The following is a 15,150-nucleotide window of genomic DNA, read 5'->3' on the forward strand; positions in this document are numbered from 1 at the left end:
GGAGGGCTAGGCCTGTTAAGTAATAATAATTAATCCACCAGGGAGCTCACCCGTAAATTGGTGGCTTTAGCTCCCAGGTCGCTGGGTGAAGTTCTTTTTGTGTCTTTTTTTTTTTTGCGGGGATGGGAGGGTTAGGGTTGTAGGTATGCCAAGGGTTAGGAGGTATACAGGGTGGGGGTGGGAATTCATGTTGTACGTAACATTTGTGTGTACGTGGTACAGATAACAACAAGGAGAATGTCATGTGGCACTGCACTGTGCTCATTTCACTGGCGAGGGAATCCGAGATGTAATTGGCCCGGTGGGGACGTGAAGGAGGCATGGCGGGGACCACCAGACAGGGCGCGATGATTAAAATACTTACCTGGAATGTCCGGGGCTTAAATGACAAAAAAAAAAAGCTTGCTGGTCTTGAATCAGCTGAGAAAGTATGGGGCAGACATTATTTCGTTGACAGAAACTCATTTGATTGGGGGAAAACAGATTGCCCTGAAGAAACCATGGATTGGCCATGCCTTTCATGCACCCTTCATGTCCTCCTCTCCAGGGGTGTCTGTATCAATAAAAAAAATGTTGTCATTCACCTGTAATAGGGTCAGTATAGATATGGGGGGCGTTATGTATTTTTAGACTGTAACATTAAAGCTCGACAGTTTATAGTACTGTCAGTCTATATCCCGCCCCCCCCCCCCCCTTCTCCTATAAGGTCCTGATAAAAGCCATAGAGTTTGCTGCCCTATCCCCGAACACCCCGATCATTTGTATGGGGGATTTTAATAATATTCTAGACCCCCAGATGGATCGGTGGAAGCCCAACTCCTCAGCCACATCAGGCAATAACACGGGCTTCGCCAACTTTATACACGACATTGGCTGGGCTGATCCATGGAGGAGCGCAACCCAACAGCCCTCCAGTTCTCCTGTTTTTCCACCTCTTACCAGTCATTTTCTCGACTGGATCTTATGTTGATCTCAGCCCCCTAGTTCGGAAGATTGAACACAAACTGAGGGGCATCTCGGATCATTCACCGGTGTATTTGGAAATATCGGTAGAGAACGAGCGGGGTTGTAGCTTCTGGAGACTCAACTCCAATTGGCTACGAAACCTAGAAAGTAAAGTCGACCTTGGGGCACAATGGCAAGAGTTCTGGGTGCTGAATCAGGGCTCAAGTAGCGCTCCTACATTATGGGATGCCTTTAAGGCATATATGCGGGGCACATTTAGAAAAAGCATTGCTGAATTAAAAAGAGCTAGTAGAGAAGAAATACAGGAGAAGGAGACTATGTCATTAGCTAGGGAAGCAGAGTATATAACAAGTAAAACAGACTCCTCCTATCAGGCGTGGCAGCAGGCACAGAATAGTTGGCTGGACGCAGTTAAAAAAGAGAATATCAAGATTATGACCCATAGGGCACAAGTAAACTATCATAACTCGGACAAATCAGGCAAATATCTAGCCTTTCTGGCCCGAGCCGAGCACCCCTCCAATACGATCAGCATGATCAAAGATGAGTCCGGGATGTTAGTAAATACCACCCCCTTGATAGGGAACGCATTTAAAACCTATTTCACCCAGCTATATGCCACCCGGTTAAAACATAATCCCTGGGAAATATCGGAGTACATTAAAAATATCGATCTGCCAACTCTAAACCAGGAGGCCAGTATGAAACTGGAGGCCCCTATAAATATTGACGAGGTAAAAATGCCATTGATGATCTGCCCAGTGGGAAAGCTCCTGGACTAGATGGGATTCCGGCAGAAGTTTACAAAAAGTATGTAGAAATTGTAGCCCCTCTCTTACATGAGACCTTGGATAGCTGTTTTGTGGCGGGCGCCGTTCCAGATGTAATGACCGAGGCAAAAATAGTAGTGATCCTAAAGCATGATAAAAATCCAAAAGAGCTGGACTCTTATAGACCAATATCATTGATATCCTCAGAAGCCAAGATTTTAGCTAAAATCCTGGCGAAGAGATTAAACCGACATATAGTGAAACTAGTCCATCTTGATCAATCGGGCTTTATTTCCGAGAAGTCTACTTCCATAAACCTCCGTAGGCTGTACAGCCATCTCCAGCTGCTAATGGTGGATGAGAACGAACCAGCGATTGCCTCCCTAGACGCTATCAAGGCGTTCAACGCTGTCGAATGGCCCTACTTATGGGCAGTACTGCATGCCTCCAGGTTGGGTCCCAACTTCATAAAATGGGTCCAAATGCTATACTTCAACCCATCCGCCCGAGTAGCGGTAAACGGCTGGACATCACCGGCATTTAGACTCGCTAGGGGGACAAGGCATGGGTACCAGTTATCCCCTGCTTTATTTGCTCTGGCGATTGAGCCCCTTGCCTGCCTATTATTACGACAGCACCCAGAGGCTATCGGATTCGTCCACGGTGAACGAAGGGACACGATCTAACTGTATGCCAATGATCTATTAATATACTTGTCGGATCATAACACATTTCTGCCGATGGTCTTAAAATTGATTGAGGAATTTGGAGAATTCTCTGGATTCAGAATCAACTGGGGAAAATTCATCATTTTTCCGGCAGGCCCTTCGGTGAAATATCCAACATCTTCCTCCCATTCACTACAATGGGCTACATCCTTTAAATATCTAGGAGTTATTGTATCCCGGGACCCGAAAGACTACATACATCTGAACATTCATCCCTTGCTTGATTGGTTGGGGAAAATAATTATATCTTGGAAAAAAACTGCCACTGATAGTATCAGGAAGAATAAACCTGGTCAAGATGGTGGTCCTTCCCAGATTTTTATATGTAATTCAACACTCACCAACCTACCTCCCTAAATCAATATTTAGAAAATTGAACAGCATAATTTCTTCATTTATCTGGAACGGGGCTCGACCCAAAATTCAGCTAAATAATTTAATAAGGCCAAGAAGGGAGGGCGGCCTGGACCTACCTGATATAAGAAGGTATTATATAGCTACCCAGTTAATACAGTTAAGCGCATGGCTGGATCAAGAGCAATACGGCAGCGATATGGCCATAGACCTAGTGCACTCCTCTTCTCCAGGCAAAACTCCGCTATATAGGATCCTACAGGGAAATATTCTGGCCTCAGATCCTCCACTTTTGATTCAATCCATCAGAATTTGGAGTGAAGCAAATCAAATGATGGAAACTGATTTTATAGACCGGGATTATCCATTAGAAACCCTACTCTCAGACAGGGAATTTAAAGATCTCCAGATTAAAGAAGTATGGCACCCTTACACGGTGACCACTGTCTCCCAACTCTATAACCTAACGGGCCTTAAATCATTCTCGCAGCTCAAGGAGGAATTACGTTGTCGCTATTACAATATTATTTATATAGATCTTATGACCAAACACTTGTGGATACCAGTAGGACCCTATCAATACCCAGGGAGGGATTAGGAACCAAGCTAAGTATATATTCCCATGCTTGATAGACACTCGCGTTGGGTCCACTAATGGGAACTAAAGCAAGGTCAATTTGAACCATATTCCTTAAGTCCCTAGACAATTCAGCCCTACACCAATCATGGTTAAAACGTACCCCCTTGCCCAACACTAAGAAAGCCCTCCTCCTTCTTCCGTCACCCGCATGCAAGTTATAGTAGAAGACTTGGCTCCAATTATTTTCATTTTGGTCCTTGATTATTTGTGGACAGTTTAAAAGCGCAGTCCTTAAGCAGATTTTATGACGAGATGTACCACTCTATGTTTGTATGAAATATGTTTGTATGGATTATGATTTGTATTTATATGAAAAGTTGAATAAAGAATTAAAGTAAAAAAAGAAAAGGTCTAAAGCCCTAGAAGGCCTGGCCCAACATACAGATGGAGCCCCTCTGATACTTGCAGGTGCTGGTGATTCTATTGCCAGCCCCCGCCAGCCGCCCCGTTCCGACAGAGCTTGCCTCACTCGCATGCCCCATTCCGACAAAGCTCCCCGCCGCCGTCCACGGCCTCTCCAAACTCCCTCCTAACCCTGCCTGTCTCCCTGAAGTGGATACGGCCAGGGTCCCGCCACCCAGCCACTGACTGACTGGGATGCGCGTGTGTGGGAGACGCTTGTGCGTCCCAGTCTAATGGAGTCCCTCTCCACCAGTGCTCGCCAGTGGGGATGTTCTGGCGAGCACCGGCAATAAAAGAGAGGGGCTCCATCTGTAGCCTCCCATTCCACCCGGAGGCCAATGTGGATTGGGTACGCAAACGTATCCAGAATCTGAGGACAGTGTTCCTTAAAGAACACAAAAATATGGAGACGTCCAAAAGATCAGCTGCCGGAGCCGCTCAGGTGTACCAAATGTCCCTCTGGTACTACGATCGACTCAAATTCACCCTCAGCTAGGAGTCGCAGAGGACTGGACTGGTTTTGATGGTGGAGAACAAGGCAGAGGACATGGCGGCAAATCTGGATGAGAGTTCACAGTCCGTGTTGGTAAGTACAGACAATGTTCAAGTTTGAAGCCTATCAAATAGATTCCTCTTGCCAATCGACAGCCCCAACTCCATTAAAATAGGCCATGTAATGTTACCTGCCCTGTTTGGCCCGTGCATTTCCTGTAAACTGTTGTGCTGGGGTTTCCAAGAAGGATATCTGCACTACCTCCTCTGGCAGATCTGGTTCTTCTTGGAGTGCTGTGCCTGTAGCCGTTTGCTGTGTTGCTTGGCAATGGAGTAAATTGTGCTGGACTCAGCACGCCGTGATGCCCAGTCTATTTTGTCCACCCTCAAATTGATGGCAGTGTGAAATGTGCGAAACCGGTTAGCCAGGATTCCAGAAGCATTTTCCACAACACAGCGTGCCCTGGATAGCCTGTAGTTATAGACAGGGCCGGTGCTAGGGTGTTTGGCGCCCTCCTGCGAAATATAAATATGACCCTCACATACTTTCGGCACGTGCAACAAAAAAAGAGCCATCCTGATCAGTAAGGATGCAGGGCGCACTAGCATGTGGCCGGCAAAGGGAGGGTTAGGTTTCGGTTATCGGGGGTTAGGGATAGGCACTAGCAGGGAGGGATATGCTGCTACAAGGGGGGTTAGGGTAAGAAGGGTCGGGATTCTCTGTATAAGGTCAGAGTGAAACTCCGCCCAGCGTTATACACACAGATCTGGGCTTAATATATAAGAGAGATATATATAGGTAGTAGGCATAGTGGGGCACAGCAGTATGTGCTAGGGGCTGCTGTGTGCCCTGCCGGGCGCCCGGGATTACCTTGCTGCCGCTAACTGGTGGCAGAAGGGGGCGGTCCCCCCAGCCTTTCATTCGGCAGCCGAGGCAAGGAAGGGGCGGGTCTTAGCCAGTGATTGGCTGACGGACACGGTAAGCTCGGGAGTGTGAGGAGAGACCCCCCTCACCTCCCTGTACCACCTCATCACCTGCCATCCATCGCACGACCCAAACCACCACCTAATGAGCTGCTCACTGGCCTCGAGGTCACTGTGGTGCTGACGCCAGGAGCAGCTCACAGCCGCCTCCCTCTACCCTGTCCCCAAACTGGCTGCTGCTGCAGGGTGTACATGGCCACCGTTCTACAGAAGCAGGAGGAGGAGGTGTCCACTACTAAGGACAAGGACAGCTAAAAGCACAGCAAAACCAAGTAACCCGTGGGGCAATTGCTGGCACAAGCCAACCTCACACAGGACAAAGCAGCATCCCCTGCTGCCCGCTTCCCCCCCCAGAGCTCACTGCCGCTATTCCCACACTGCCCCACCCCCCTCAAGTCATCCAGTCACAGAGTGATAACTCTGCCCTATGTGCACACACACCAGCATACCTCCCACCTTTTTGTAGTAGACAAAGAGGGACATCCTTGAATGCTGCAGAAATGAGGGGGTGTGGTACCCCCCGCCATGCACACCTGCCCACCCATTGTCTAAAACAGCATCCCTAATCCAACACCCTGCCCAGCACTGAGCAGCAGACCGCTAACATGCTCCGCCATGCGTGCCTGCCCTCCCGCTGTCTAAAACAGAATCCCGAACATGCCAGGCAGCACTGAGCAGCCAAGGTTATCATGCTGCCCGCCTGCCCTGAGCCTCCGCCATGCGTGCCCGCCCACCCGCTGTCTAAAACAGCACCCCTCCTCCAATACGCCGGGCAGCACTAAACACCAGAGCGCTGACATGCTCACCCGACACTCCAACATGTGCGCCCGCCCACCCGATATCTAAAACAGCGTCCCTTCTCCAACACACCTAGCAGCATTGAGCACCCAAGGCTACTATGCTGCCAGCCTGCCCCGAGCCGCCGCCATGCGCGCCCGCCCACCTGCTGTCTAAAACAGCACCCCTCCTCCAATAAGCCGACCAGTACTTAGCAGCAGAACGCTGACATGCTCACCCGACACTCCACCATGCACACCTGCCCGCGCACTGTCTAAAACAGCGTCCATCTCCAACACACCAGCCAGCACTAAGCAGCAGATGGCTAACATGCCTCCCCAATGCCCTGACCCTCCGCCATGTGTGCCTGTCCACCTGGTTTCTAAAACAGCGTCCGCCCTACAACACGATGGGCAGCACTGAGCAGCAAATGGATAACATGGTGCCCAGCTGCCCCCACCCTCGGCTGTATACAGTGCAACATCCAAGGTCACCCTTCACAGCCCAGAGGCAGTTACTCAGGTTATGGGGCTGTATCAGGCAAGGACTAGCAGGGAGGGGGCTGTAGTGCTGGAAAAGAAGGGACAAGTGGGATAGAAACCAATAGGATGCCGTTGTTTTTTAATCCTGGGATTCCACAAATTGATCAATTTTCAACCTGGACATCCAGAATTCAAAAAAATGTCACAACTTGCAAGCACTCAATACCATATCTCTCCCCATCTCTCCCACCTGAACCAGCAACTGCAGCCTCAGTTGTGTGGCCGGCGGCCTTCACCCCCATATGTCACTTTCACCCGGACACAAGGGGAAAGAAGGCTGCGCCCTGTAATTCTCAGCTTATGTCCAAGTCTTCCTCTCCCCTGGGCTCAGCAATGGTAACCGCTGCATGTCCAACTCGTCCACCCCCAGCCAGTCATCCACCCTAAAATCTGTCGTAACCAACGGGGCAGCCCTTCCAGGCAACAGCCAAGCCTCCCCCTCCATGTTCTTCTTCACCGCCTGCTGGGGCATGTCCTATACCTTGGCCAATACCAACTTGCTCATCGCCATGTGGCCACTGCTCCTACATGTCGTTCAAGAAGGTCCTCAACAGCCCAACAGTGTTAATATATTTTGCTATACTTTTGCACCTTTTTGAAATTTTAAAGGCCTGCAAGCCCATTTTCAGCTGTGCTAACATAATTGCACAAGGGTTTTCATGGACTTTCTAATCAACTATTAGTCTGTAATGCGATTACCAAACACAATGTACCATTAGAACACTGGAGTGATGGTTGCTGGAAATGAGCCTCTATACACTTATGTAGATATTCCTTTAAAAAACAGATGTTTGCAGCTAATATAGTCATTTACCACATTAACAATGTATAGAGTGTGTTACTGATTAATTTAATGTCATCTTCATTGCAAAAAAAAACATCCACGGGCTTTATGACACTAACCCATTATGGATAAGTAACCTACAGCTTTCTTTATGCAATATATTGTCATGTGTTTGATCACCTCTTATTTGAAAACACTTTCATAAATGTTTTGAAGTCAATTGATCTCTTGGTGTGCAGATTTTTTTTCTGCGGATGGTGGTCTGGCGGCAAAGCTAAGAGAGGACCCATCTGTAAATATAATTTCACAATACCGAACATTAAAATAAATCATGGTTGCCTACCTGACCCTCTCCATCAGGGAGAAAATGCTCTGTTCCTGGACTTCTCTGGTAATGTATGATTGCCATCACCTGTGGGGAGCTAGGTAATTGATAAGAAAGGTGTTTCACGAATAATATCTCCTATTTAGGGGTTAAGATACCAAGGCGCTTGGCAACTTTATATTCAATTAATTATTCACCTCTAATACAAAGAACATCTGAGGAATTAGAGGGATGGAAAAGTTTACCTTTATCGTTTTCGGGTCGCTTAAATTTAATTAAGATGATCTCATTCCCTAGATTAATGTATTTGATTCAAGCACTCCCCTTAATTATCACAACTAAGGACATGCAACGCCTTAACTCGATGTTCGCACGCTTTATTTGGAACGGAAAAAGACATAAAATTGGCCTAATTAAACTGCAACAAATAAAAGAAAATGGGGGACTGGGTTTACCAGATGTCCAATTATACAACAGGGCCGCAATATTCCGGTATATATCAGATTGGGCTTCAGGTCAGGATAACTACGCCAACACTTCCATAGAGAGGGAATTTTTAGAAGATGGAGATCTAATGGTATTCCTACATTCACATGACTTGGAAGTTCCACCTATAATACAGGAAAACCCCCTGCTTTGGAACACTAAAAGGACATGGCATTGGGCCCGAAATAAAGCAGGACTAAACTCTCACAATTCATTACTGCTACCCTTCATAGCCAACCCAAGCTTTCAAAACGGACAGGCAACATACCCTTTTAATATTTGGAGATTGGGAGGGATGGTTAATATAGGCTGTCTAGTAAATAAGGCATCACACCGCCTCCTTAACTTTCATGAAGCCGCAGAGAAATTTAATACCCTAGCGGGTTATCCCCTGGCCTTCCTGCAAGCCAAGCATTATGTGTCTACAGTCACGCGTGAATTCTCAGATAAGGATAGGGAGAATGGGATAGACATAAATCTAACAAACCCCCCATACTAAAAAAAGCAATATCATATTACTACAAATTCTTCAGGCTAAATATAAAGTACTCAGAACAATCCGGTGGGGCCAAATTATGGTTGACCCATTTCCCAGACCTCCAAATGGAAGACCTTATAGCAGCACTTAACAAATCGTATAAGGCCTTGCCCGCCTCCACTTATACAGAAATTACATTAAATATTTTTCATAGAGCCTATCTATCTCCACACAGAAGTTTTTTAATGGGGAGGACAACTACACATAATTGTTATCGATGTGGGGAATCAAATGCAGATCTATTTCACTGTTTCTTAGCATGCCCATTAGTGAGGAGATTCTGACTGCAAATTAAGCAATATGTAGAATCATCTTTACTTAATTATGTACCAATGGGCCATATTTGGCATAATTCCAGCGGGAATGAGAATAAGTAAGGGAGGTAGACGCCTTCTTTTAGCAATCAGTGCAGCAGCCCGTAAAACAATACTACACGAATGGATATCTCCATCACCTCCGTCCTTCCCATTGTTCAGGTGCAAACTTTTTAATGTCTTCAGGATGGACTGGGTGGAGGTTACCCTAGATAAAGAAACCAAAACAGAGAGATTTTTCCTGACATGGGAGAGTTACATTTCCACCCACCTCCTGGTACCTATTGCGATTGGTAAGCAATGACCCCCCAATTGAAGTAATCTAAAACAAAATTAAAAAAAGAAGGGCGAGTAGAAGAGAGGAGAATTAAAACTAAAATACAAAATACCAGATACAAAGGGGGCCGGGGGGGGGGGGGGAGAGAGGGAGAGACTTTTGTTATGTTTTGTATGCCCATTTTTATTACATTTGTATTTCATTAAGCTTTGCAATTTTTCAAAACTGCTCAGGCAGCGATAGTACCATTTATCCTGTATTGATATAAATTAGATAACTCTTATCTTTATGTACAGCTCTTAAATCTCTACTACCTACCACAACCAGTAATGTACTTCTTAATCTTCAATATCGACACGGTTTATTATATTCCACATATTTTATTAAACTGTTAAAGATTTTGCGAAATACGTATTATACCTAATAATACACATTTGAATTCTCTGTACAACTATATAAATGTGTCAATGTTTTTACGGTATTTGTATGTATCTGCAACACTGTACTGTTTAATCTGCAAAGCCTTAATAAAAAATCTTATTTAAAAAAAAAGAAAGGTGTTTCACCACAGGTGATGGCAATCATACATTACCAGGGAAGCCCAGGAACAGAGCATTGTCTCCATGAAGGAGAGGGCCAGGGAGGCAACCATGAAATAAATGCTTTATTTAAATAATAAAGCATATTTTCTTTGACAAACAGGCTTTGAATTACCTTTCCCTGATTACCATTCCCTGATGACATCGGGCAAATGATTTGCAGTATAGGTGATCCGGTACTTATGTAGTATCTGGGAGTCCGATTTTGTGATTGTATGCCTTACCTTAAGGCATACAATCAGATGCGATGCGATGCGATTCGATGCGATTTTGCATAGGATTCAATGTTAAGAAGGTCCTGTTCATTTCCCCACTATCCAAGTGGGCATAGAGTTGATTTTATATAGCGCGGCGAGCGCAGCGAGCCACCGAGCCCGAAGCGTGGCGAGCGGACGCATATTTCTTAAAAAGTATTCTGTGTCCCCTCGCGGGGCACGCTACGCTCGCCACGCTTCGGGCTCGGTGGCTCGCTACGCTCGCCACAGGTTTATATCCAACTCCATGCCCACTTGGATAGTGGGGAAAGGAAAAGGATCCCTTTTTCCCATTGAATTCTATGTTAAAATGGACTCAGACCATTTTAACATTGAATCCTATGGAAAAATCTTGACCATCGCATCGCATACGATTTGGTCGCATGCAATGCGATGTGATGCGATTTCTAAATTGGACGCCCAGATACTACATAAGTACCTGTGATCCTTTAATGTGCACCATATCACAAGGAAATTATATTTTTAAACAATATAACATAATCAGTGTGTGCTTACAACCAGTGGTGTAGCTAGGTGCCATGTCGCATGATTTGTAGTAGGTGAGGCTCCTGCGCAGTGAAAAGTGGGCACGGACCAACATTATACAACACAGCCTAATGCCCATTGCACATTTTAGTGAACTTTGTAATTTCAATTACACATAAGCCCACACATGATGACCATTGCATACTATATAACACACCGCAATGCCCATGACATACTATATAACACATCGCAATGCTAATGACATACTATCTAACACTCCGCAATGCCCATGACATACTATATAACACTCCAAAATGCCAATTACACATTTGACACAAAAGTGCCACTTACTGTACCCACATGCTCAATGCCACGTACTTTATGCTCGATGCCAAAGGGCTTCATGCTCAATGCCAAGGAGCTTCATGCTCGATGCCAAGGGGCTTCATGCTCGATGCCAAGGGGGACTGAATTTGCTCGTTGCCAAGGGGGCCAAAACTGTGCAACGGCCCGCTCCCGGCTTCCCAGCCGCTATTTTCAATTCAATGCACCACCAGTAGTGTGCAGCAGGGAGGGAGGGTAGAAGCAGTAGTGTGCAGCAGGGAGGGAGGGTGAGTGCAGTAGGGTGCAGCCGGGTGGGTGCAGCAGGGTGGGTTGCAGTAGTGTGCAGCAGGGTGGGTGGGTGCAGTAGGGTGCAGCAGGGTGGGTGCAGCAACGGTGATTGCAGCAGGGTGGGAGGTGGTGTGCAGCAGGGAGGGAGTACACCTTACTTAGCCAGCCAGCCGCTGGTTAGCTGCTCACCTCACCCCTCCCCTGCCTGTGCTGCGTCCTGAGTCCCCCCCCCTCCCTGCCTGTGCTGCGTCCTGTGCCCCTGCTCCCAGCACCATGCTGTGTCCGGGAGAGAGACGTGCGGCTATGTAAAATTCATATCTCCTGCTGGACCGCTAGCCAATAGGTGCTCACGGTCCAGCAGCCACCAGTTGATTGGCTGCTGGACCGCAAGTCCCCATTGGCTAGCGGTCCAGCGTGAGACGTGAATTTTACATAGTAGCACGTCTCTCTCCCAGACACAGCGGGCAGGGAAGCGGAGGAGCGGGCGAGGCTGGCAAGCGAGCTGGCGGTGCCGACACAGCTCCGGCGCCATGGTATCTTCCGGCGCCCGGAGCCTGTGCTCCATCGGCTCCGCCCTTGCTACGCCTCTGCTTACAACAGCTGCAATAGCATTATGTAATCAATCTCCTAAAAGTAGCACCTGGCTATAAGATAAAACCGGTACATCTTGAAAGAAAAAAAACTGCAGCCAGATCAAATTAAGTTTAAAAATTAAATGTTGTCCATCTACAATAGCTTTACCAATACTCACTTGCAGGAACTCTTACTATATGTAAAAATGTAAACTTGACATTTAGAAAGCTTAAAAGTAATTTAAAATAAAAAAACACTGATTCAAAATCAACACTTTTTTTTATCAACATGTAAGAAAACAGAAAACTAAAATTGACATTCATGTTAATAGTCTTAATAAAAGTTATTTGAAAACTAAAGATGTTTGGAAAAAAGCAATAGCCACAAACACCTTCAGATATATGTCTGTTTCTGAAGCCAGTGTTCCTGAGAGAGGAGGGGGTACTAATTACCAGGACCCAGGTCTCATGGAGGGGCTCACTGGGGCCCCTGTTTATCAGTCAGCAGTAGCTGCAACAGCTCCTCTCATGCCAGGACATAATGCGGTGTGCTTGGCTGCAATGTTGCCAGGGAGGTGCTTAAAGTGCATTTTTTTCCTTTGTTTTAATTATTAGGGTGGCTGACCACGCCTTCCACAGATAGGCCATGCCCCCTGAAAAGTACCTGGGCCTGGCCAGGCTCTTTACAGCCCTGTTCAAAGTATGAACAGTGTTAAAAATGACTTAACCTTCCGTTTCTTAAAAAATGGGTTTGGGTGCATATGAATTGACTACTCTGCTTGTGAAAGATAGAGGAAGACCATTATATGATTTACGAATTTATAGAAAGAATAAAAGTGTAAAATTAATGTATACACTATTAGGCTCAGAAATAAATTTGCATGTCCTTGAATTTTCTAGAGCTTTGGAATTCATTTACCTTATTGAAAGATGCCATTCTAGTATCCTGGAGAATATTGTGTACATAGAGTTGTTATCAAATTCATTAATTGTTATAGTATTGAAATGCCTGAGGAATCTGGGTGTTATGACATTCCTTCCACCTCCTATATAACAGGAAAATTTAAGACAATATAATAAGCAAATATGTGACTGCTGCATGTTGAAAAAAATACAAGTTCTTTTTGATACAGTGCAAACATATTGTATACAGTTCTATGCTATCACATACTGCTATGTGATATCCTGTCACAGGGGTAGATTTAACAAGTGTCAATCAGGGGAATATGCGCTATCCCCATGCATTATGGCACGATGTGGGTACTATATTGGCGGCGCTGCAGGGGAGGACGCTTAGCACAGGGACAATTTTTTCTACTGCGCGCCTGCCATCTACCTAATGTATGAACGGTCAGCATCGCTGACCGTTCTGCCCCCTGCAGCTATCAACTTCGACAGCTGCAGGTGGCGATGTGGTATGCCCACAGCAGGGACAGCACTGTCCCTGCTGCTGGCTCTGAGCTGCGCTGGAGATCTTGTGTGATTAGCGAGATCCCACGCATGCCCAGCCCAGCCGGCCGGAGTGTGGCTATATATGTTGCTGTGTGCATATGTGGCTATGTGTGTATATTTGGGGGGGACCTTCGTTTACTTGAGACCCAGCAGAAACGAGGTCACCGTGAAGATGGTTGGTGGGCAAATATTTCTTGGCCAATTAATATACCAAGAACCTCTATTATTGATTAATAATATGGAGTATGCATCTGCACCATGGGTTTTTCTTATTTTTTATTGTTGTGTGTGTGTGTTATGTAATACTGTGTGTATATATGTGAATGAATTTATTCTATATAAAATCATGTTTAAATTAGAAAGGAAAATAAAGTTATTATGTAATAAGTCATAAAGTTGTTTAATTAATTATTTGAAAGGACAGCACTCTCCAAAAAGAGTTATTTACAAGGTTCATGTGTCCTGAGTAAATAAACTCTTTAATATAGTATGAATAAATAATAAAAACTATGTTTTAAATAAGTCATAGTACAAACAACTTTTCTAGAACATAAGAGTGCCCCCAAATAGAGTTTCTTTTTTTCTTCCTCTTGGTTTTCTCTTGAACAAAGAATCATATAATGATACTAACTTAACTCAGGGGTGCACCACTGACTGTCACAGATATAAGCACTGTGACCTAAGCCAGAGGGTGTTTGGTGACTAATTGGAGAATTAGAACTCCGATAGTCAGTTGTTCCAGAGAAGATGCATTAGTAGAATTTATAAAATCAAAAAAATGTACACAGTGCATATTTAGACTGGTGTGGTTTTCCGCCCTTCCATTTCCCCCCTTCCTAATTGACTTATACTAGGCAAAATATGGTGCAAGAGGTATTATTGTGAATGGCTTAATACGGTGTAAGTGGCACTACTGTGCTAGGTTAATGTAGTCACTTCCTACAAAGCCGCACCCCTGCAGAGAGGCCATGGCTCTTTTTGAATACACGCGCAATTATTTTATTTTTAGAAGGTCTCTGGTGGGTAAGGGGGGCACATTTTTTAGTGATCGCATTGTAAGTCAAATTGTCTAGAAATGGCCCTGTGTTTTAATCACAACTGTATAGGTTGTTACCCCCATTTATATGTTAGCATTTAATGTGAGACATGTATATGGTCAACAAATTTTGATAGTATATCCATAGAACACAATGAACTCCCTCTCAAACCTACATTTGCCATTCTATTTCATTCACAGTAGCATAACATTTAACAAAGGCCCTTATTCAGATCTGATCGCAGTGCAAATTTGTTCTCAAAATGAGCAAATCCATATGCACTGCAGGTGGGGCAGATATAACATGTGCAGAGAGAGTTAATTTTGGGGTAGGGTGTGTTGAAACTAAAATGTAAATTGCAGTGTAAAAATAATGCATCCAGTATTTACCCTGCACAGAAACAAAATAACTCACACAAATCGAAGTCTCTCCATACATGTTACATCTGCCCCACCTGCAGTGCACATGGTTTTGCCCATTTTGAGAACAAATTTGCACTGCGATCAGATCTGAATAAGGGCCAAAGTGCGTAAATATGGTTTTTATTCTCATTTGCAGTAATAAAAAGTACTCTTAGAGGCATTATTATCAACGAGTAATAAAACTCGTCATGGATGATTGTTTTGTACAAAGAACCTTAATCAGGTCTGCTCGTTGGCCCGCGTACATTAGCACGGGGCCGATGTTAGCACTTCGCGCATGCGTATTTGCATACGCTGGGTGCAAGCACCCTCCGCGAACAGGGGCGACAGGCTGCTC

At 45.3% G+C, this 15,150-nt stretch overlaps 1 protein-coding gene across 2 annotated transcripts in view; it reads right to left on the minus strand.

Moving 5' to 3' along the window:
* DNAH7 (dynein axonemal heavy chain 7) overlaps positions 1–15,150 on the minus strand; it is a 918,640-nt gene that overhangs the window by 258,189 nt on the left and 645,301 nt on the right. For both annotated transcript variants that reach the window (XM_083153498.1, XM_083153497.1), the window contains one exon: positions 12,822–12,948. In XM_083153498.1, coding sequence (XP_083009624.1) covers positions 12,822–12,948 — 127 coding nt within the window. The remainder of the gene's footprint in view (positions 1–12,821; positions 12,949–15,150) is intronic.

Source organism: Crinia signifera, chromosome 7 (assembly GCF_055691185.1).
Source record: "Crinia signifera chromosome 7, ASM5569118v1, whole genome shotgun sequence".
NCBI lineage: Eukaryota > Metazoa > Chordata > Amphibia > Anura > Myobatrachidae > Crinia > Crinia signifera.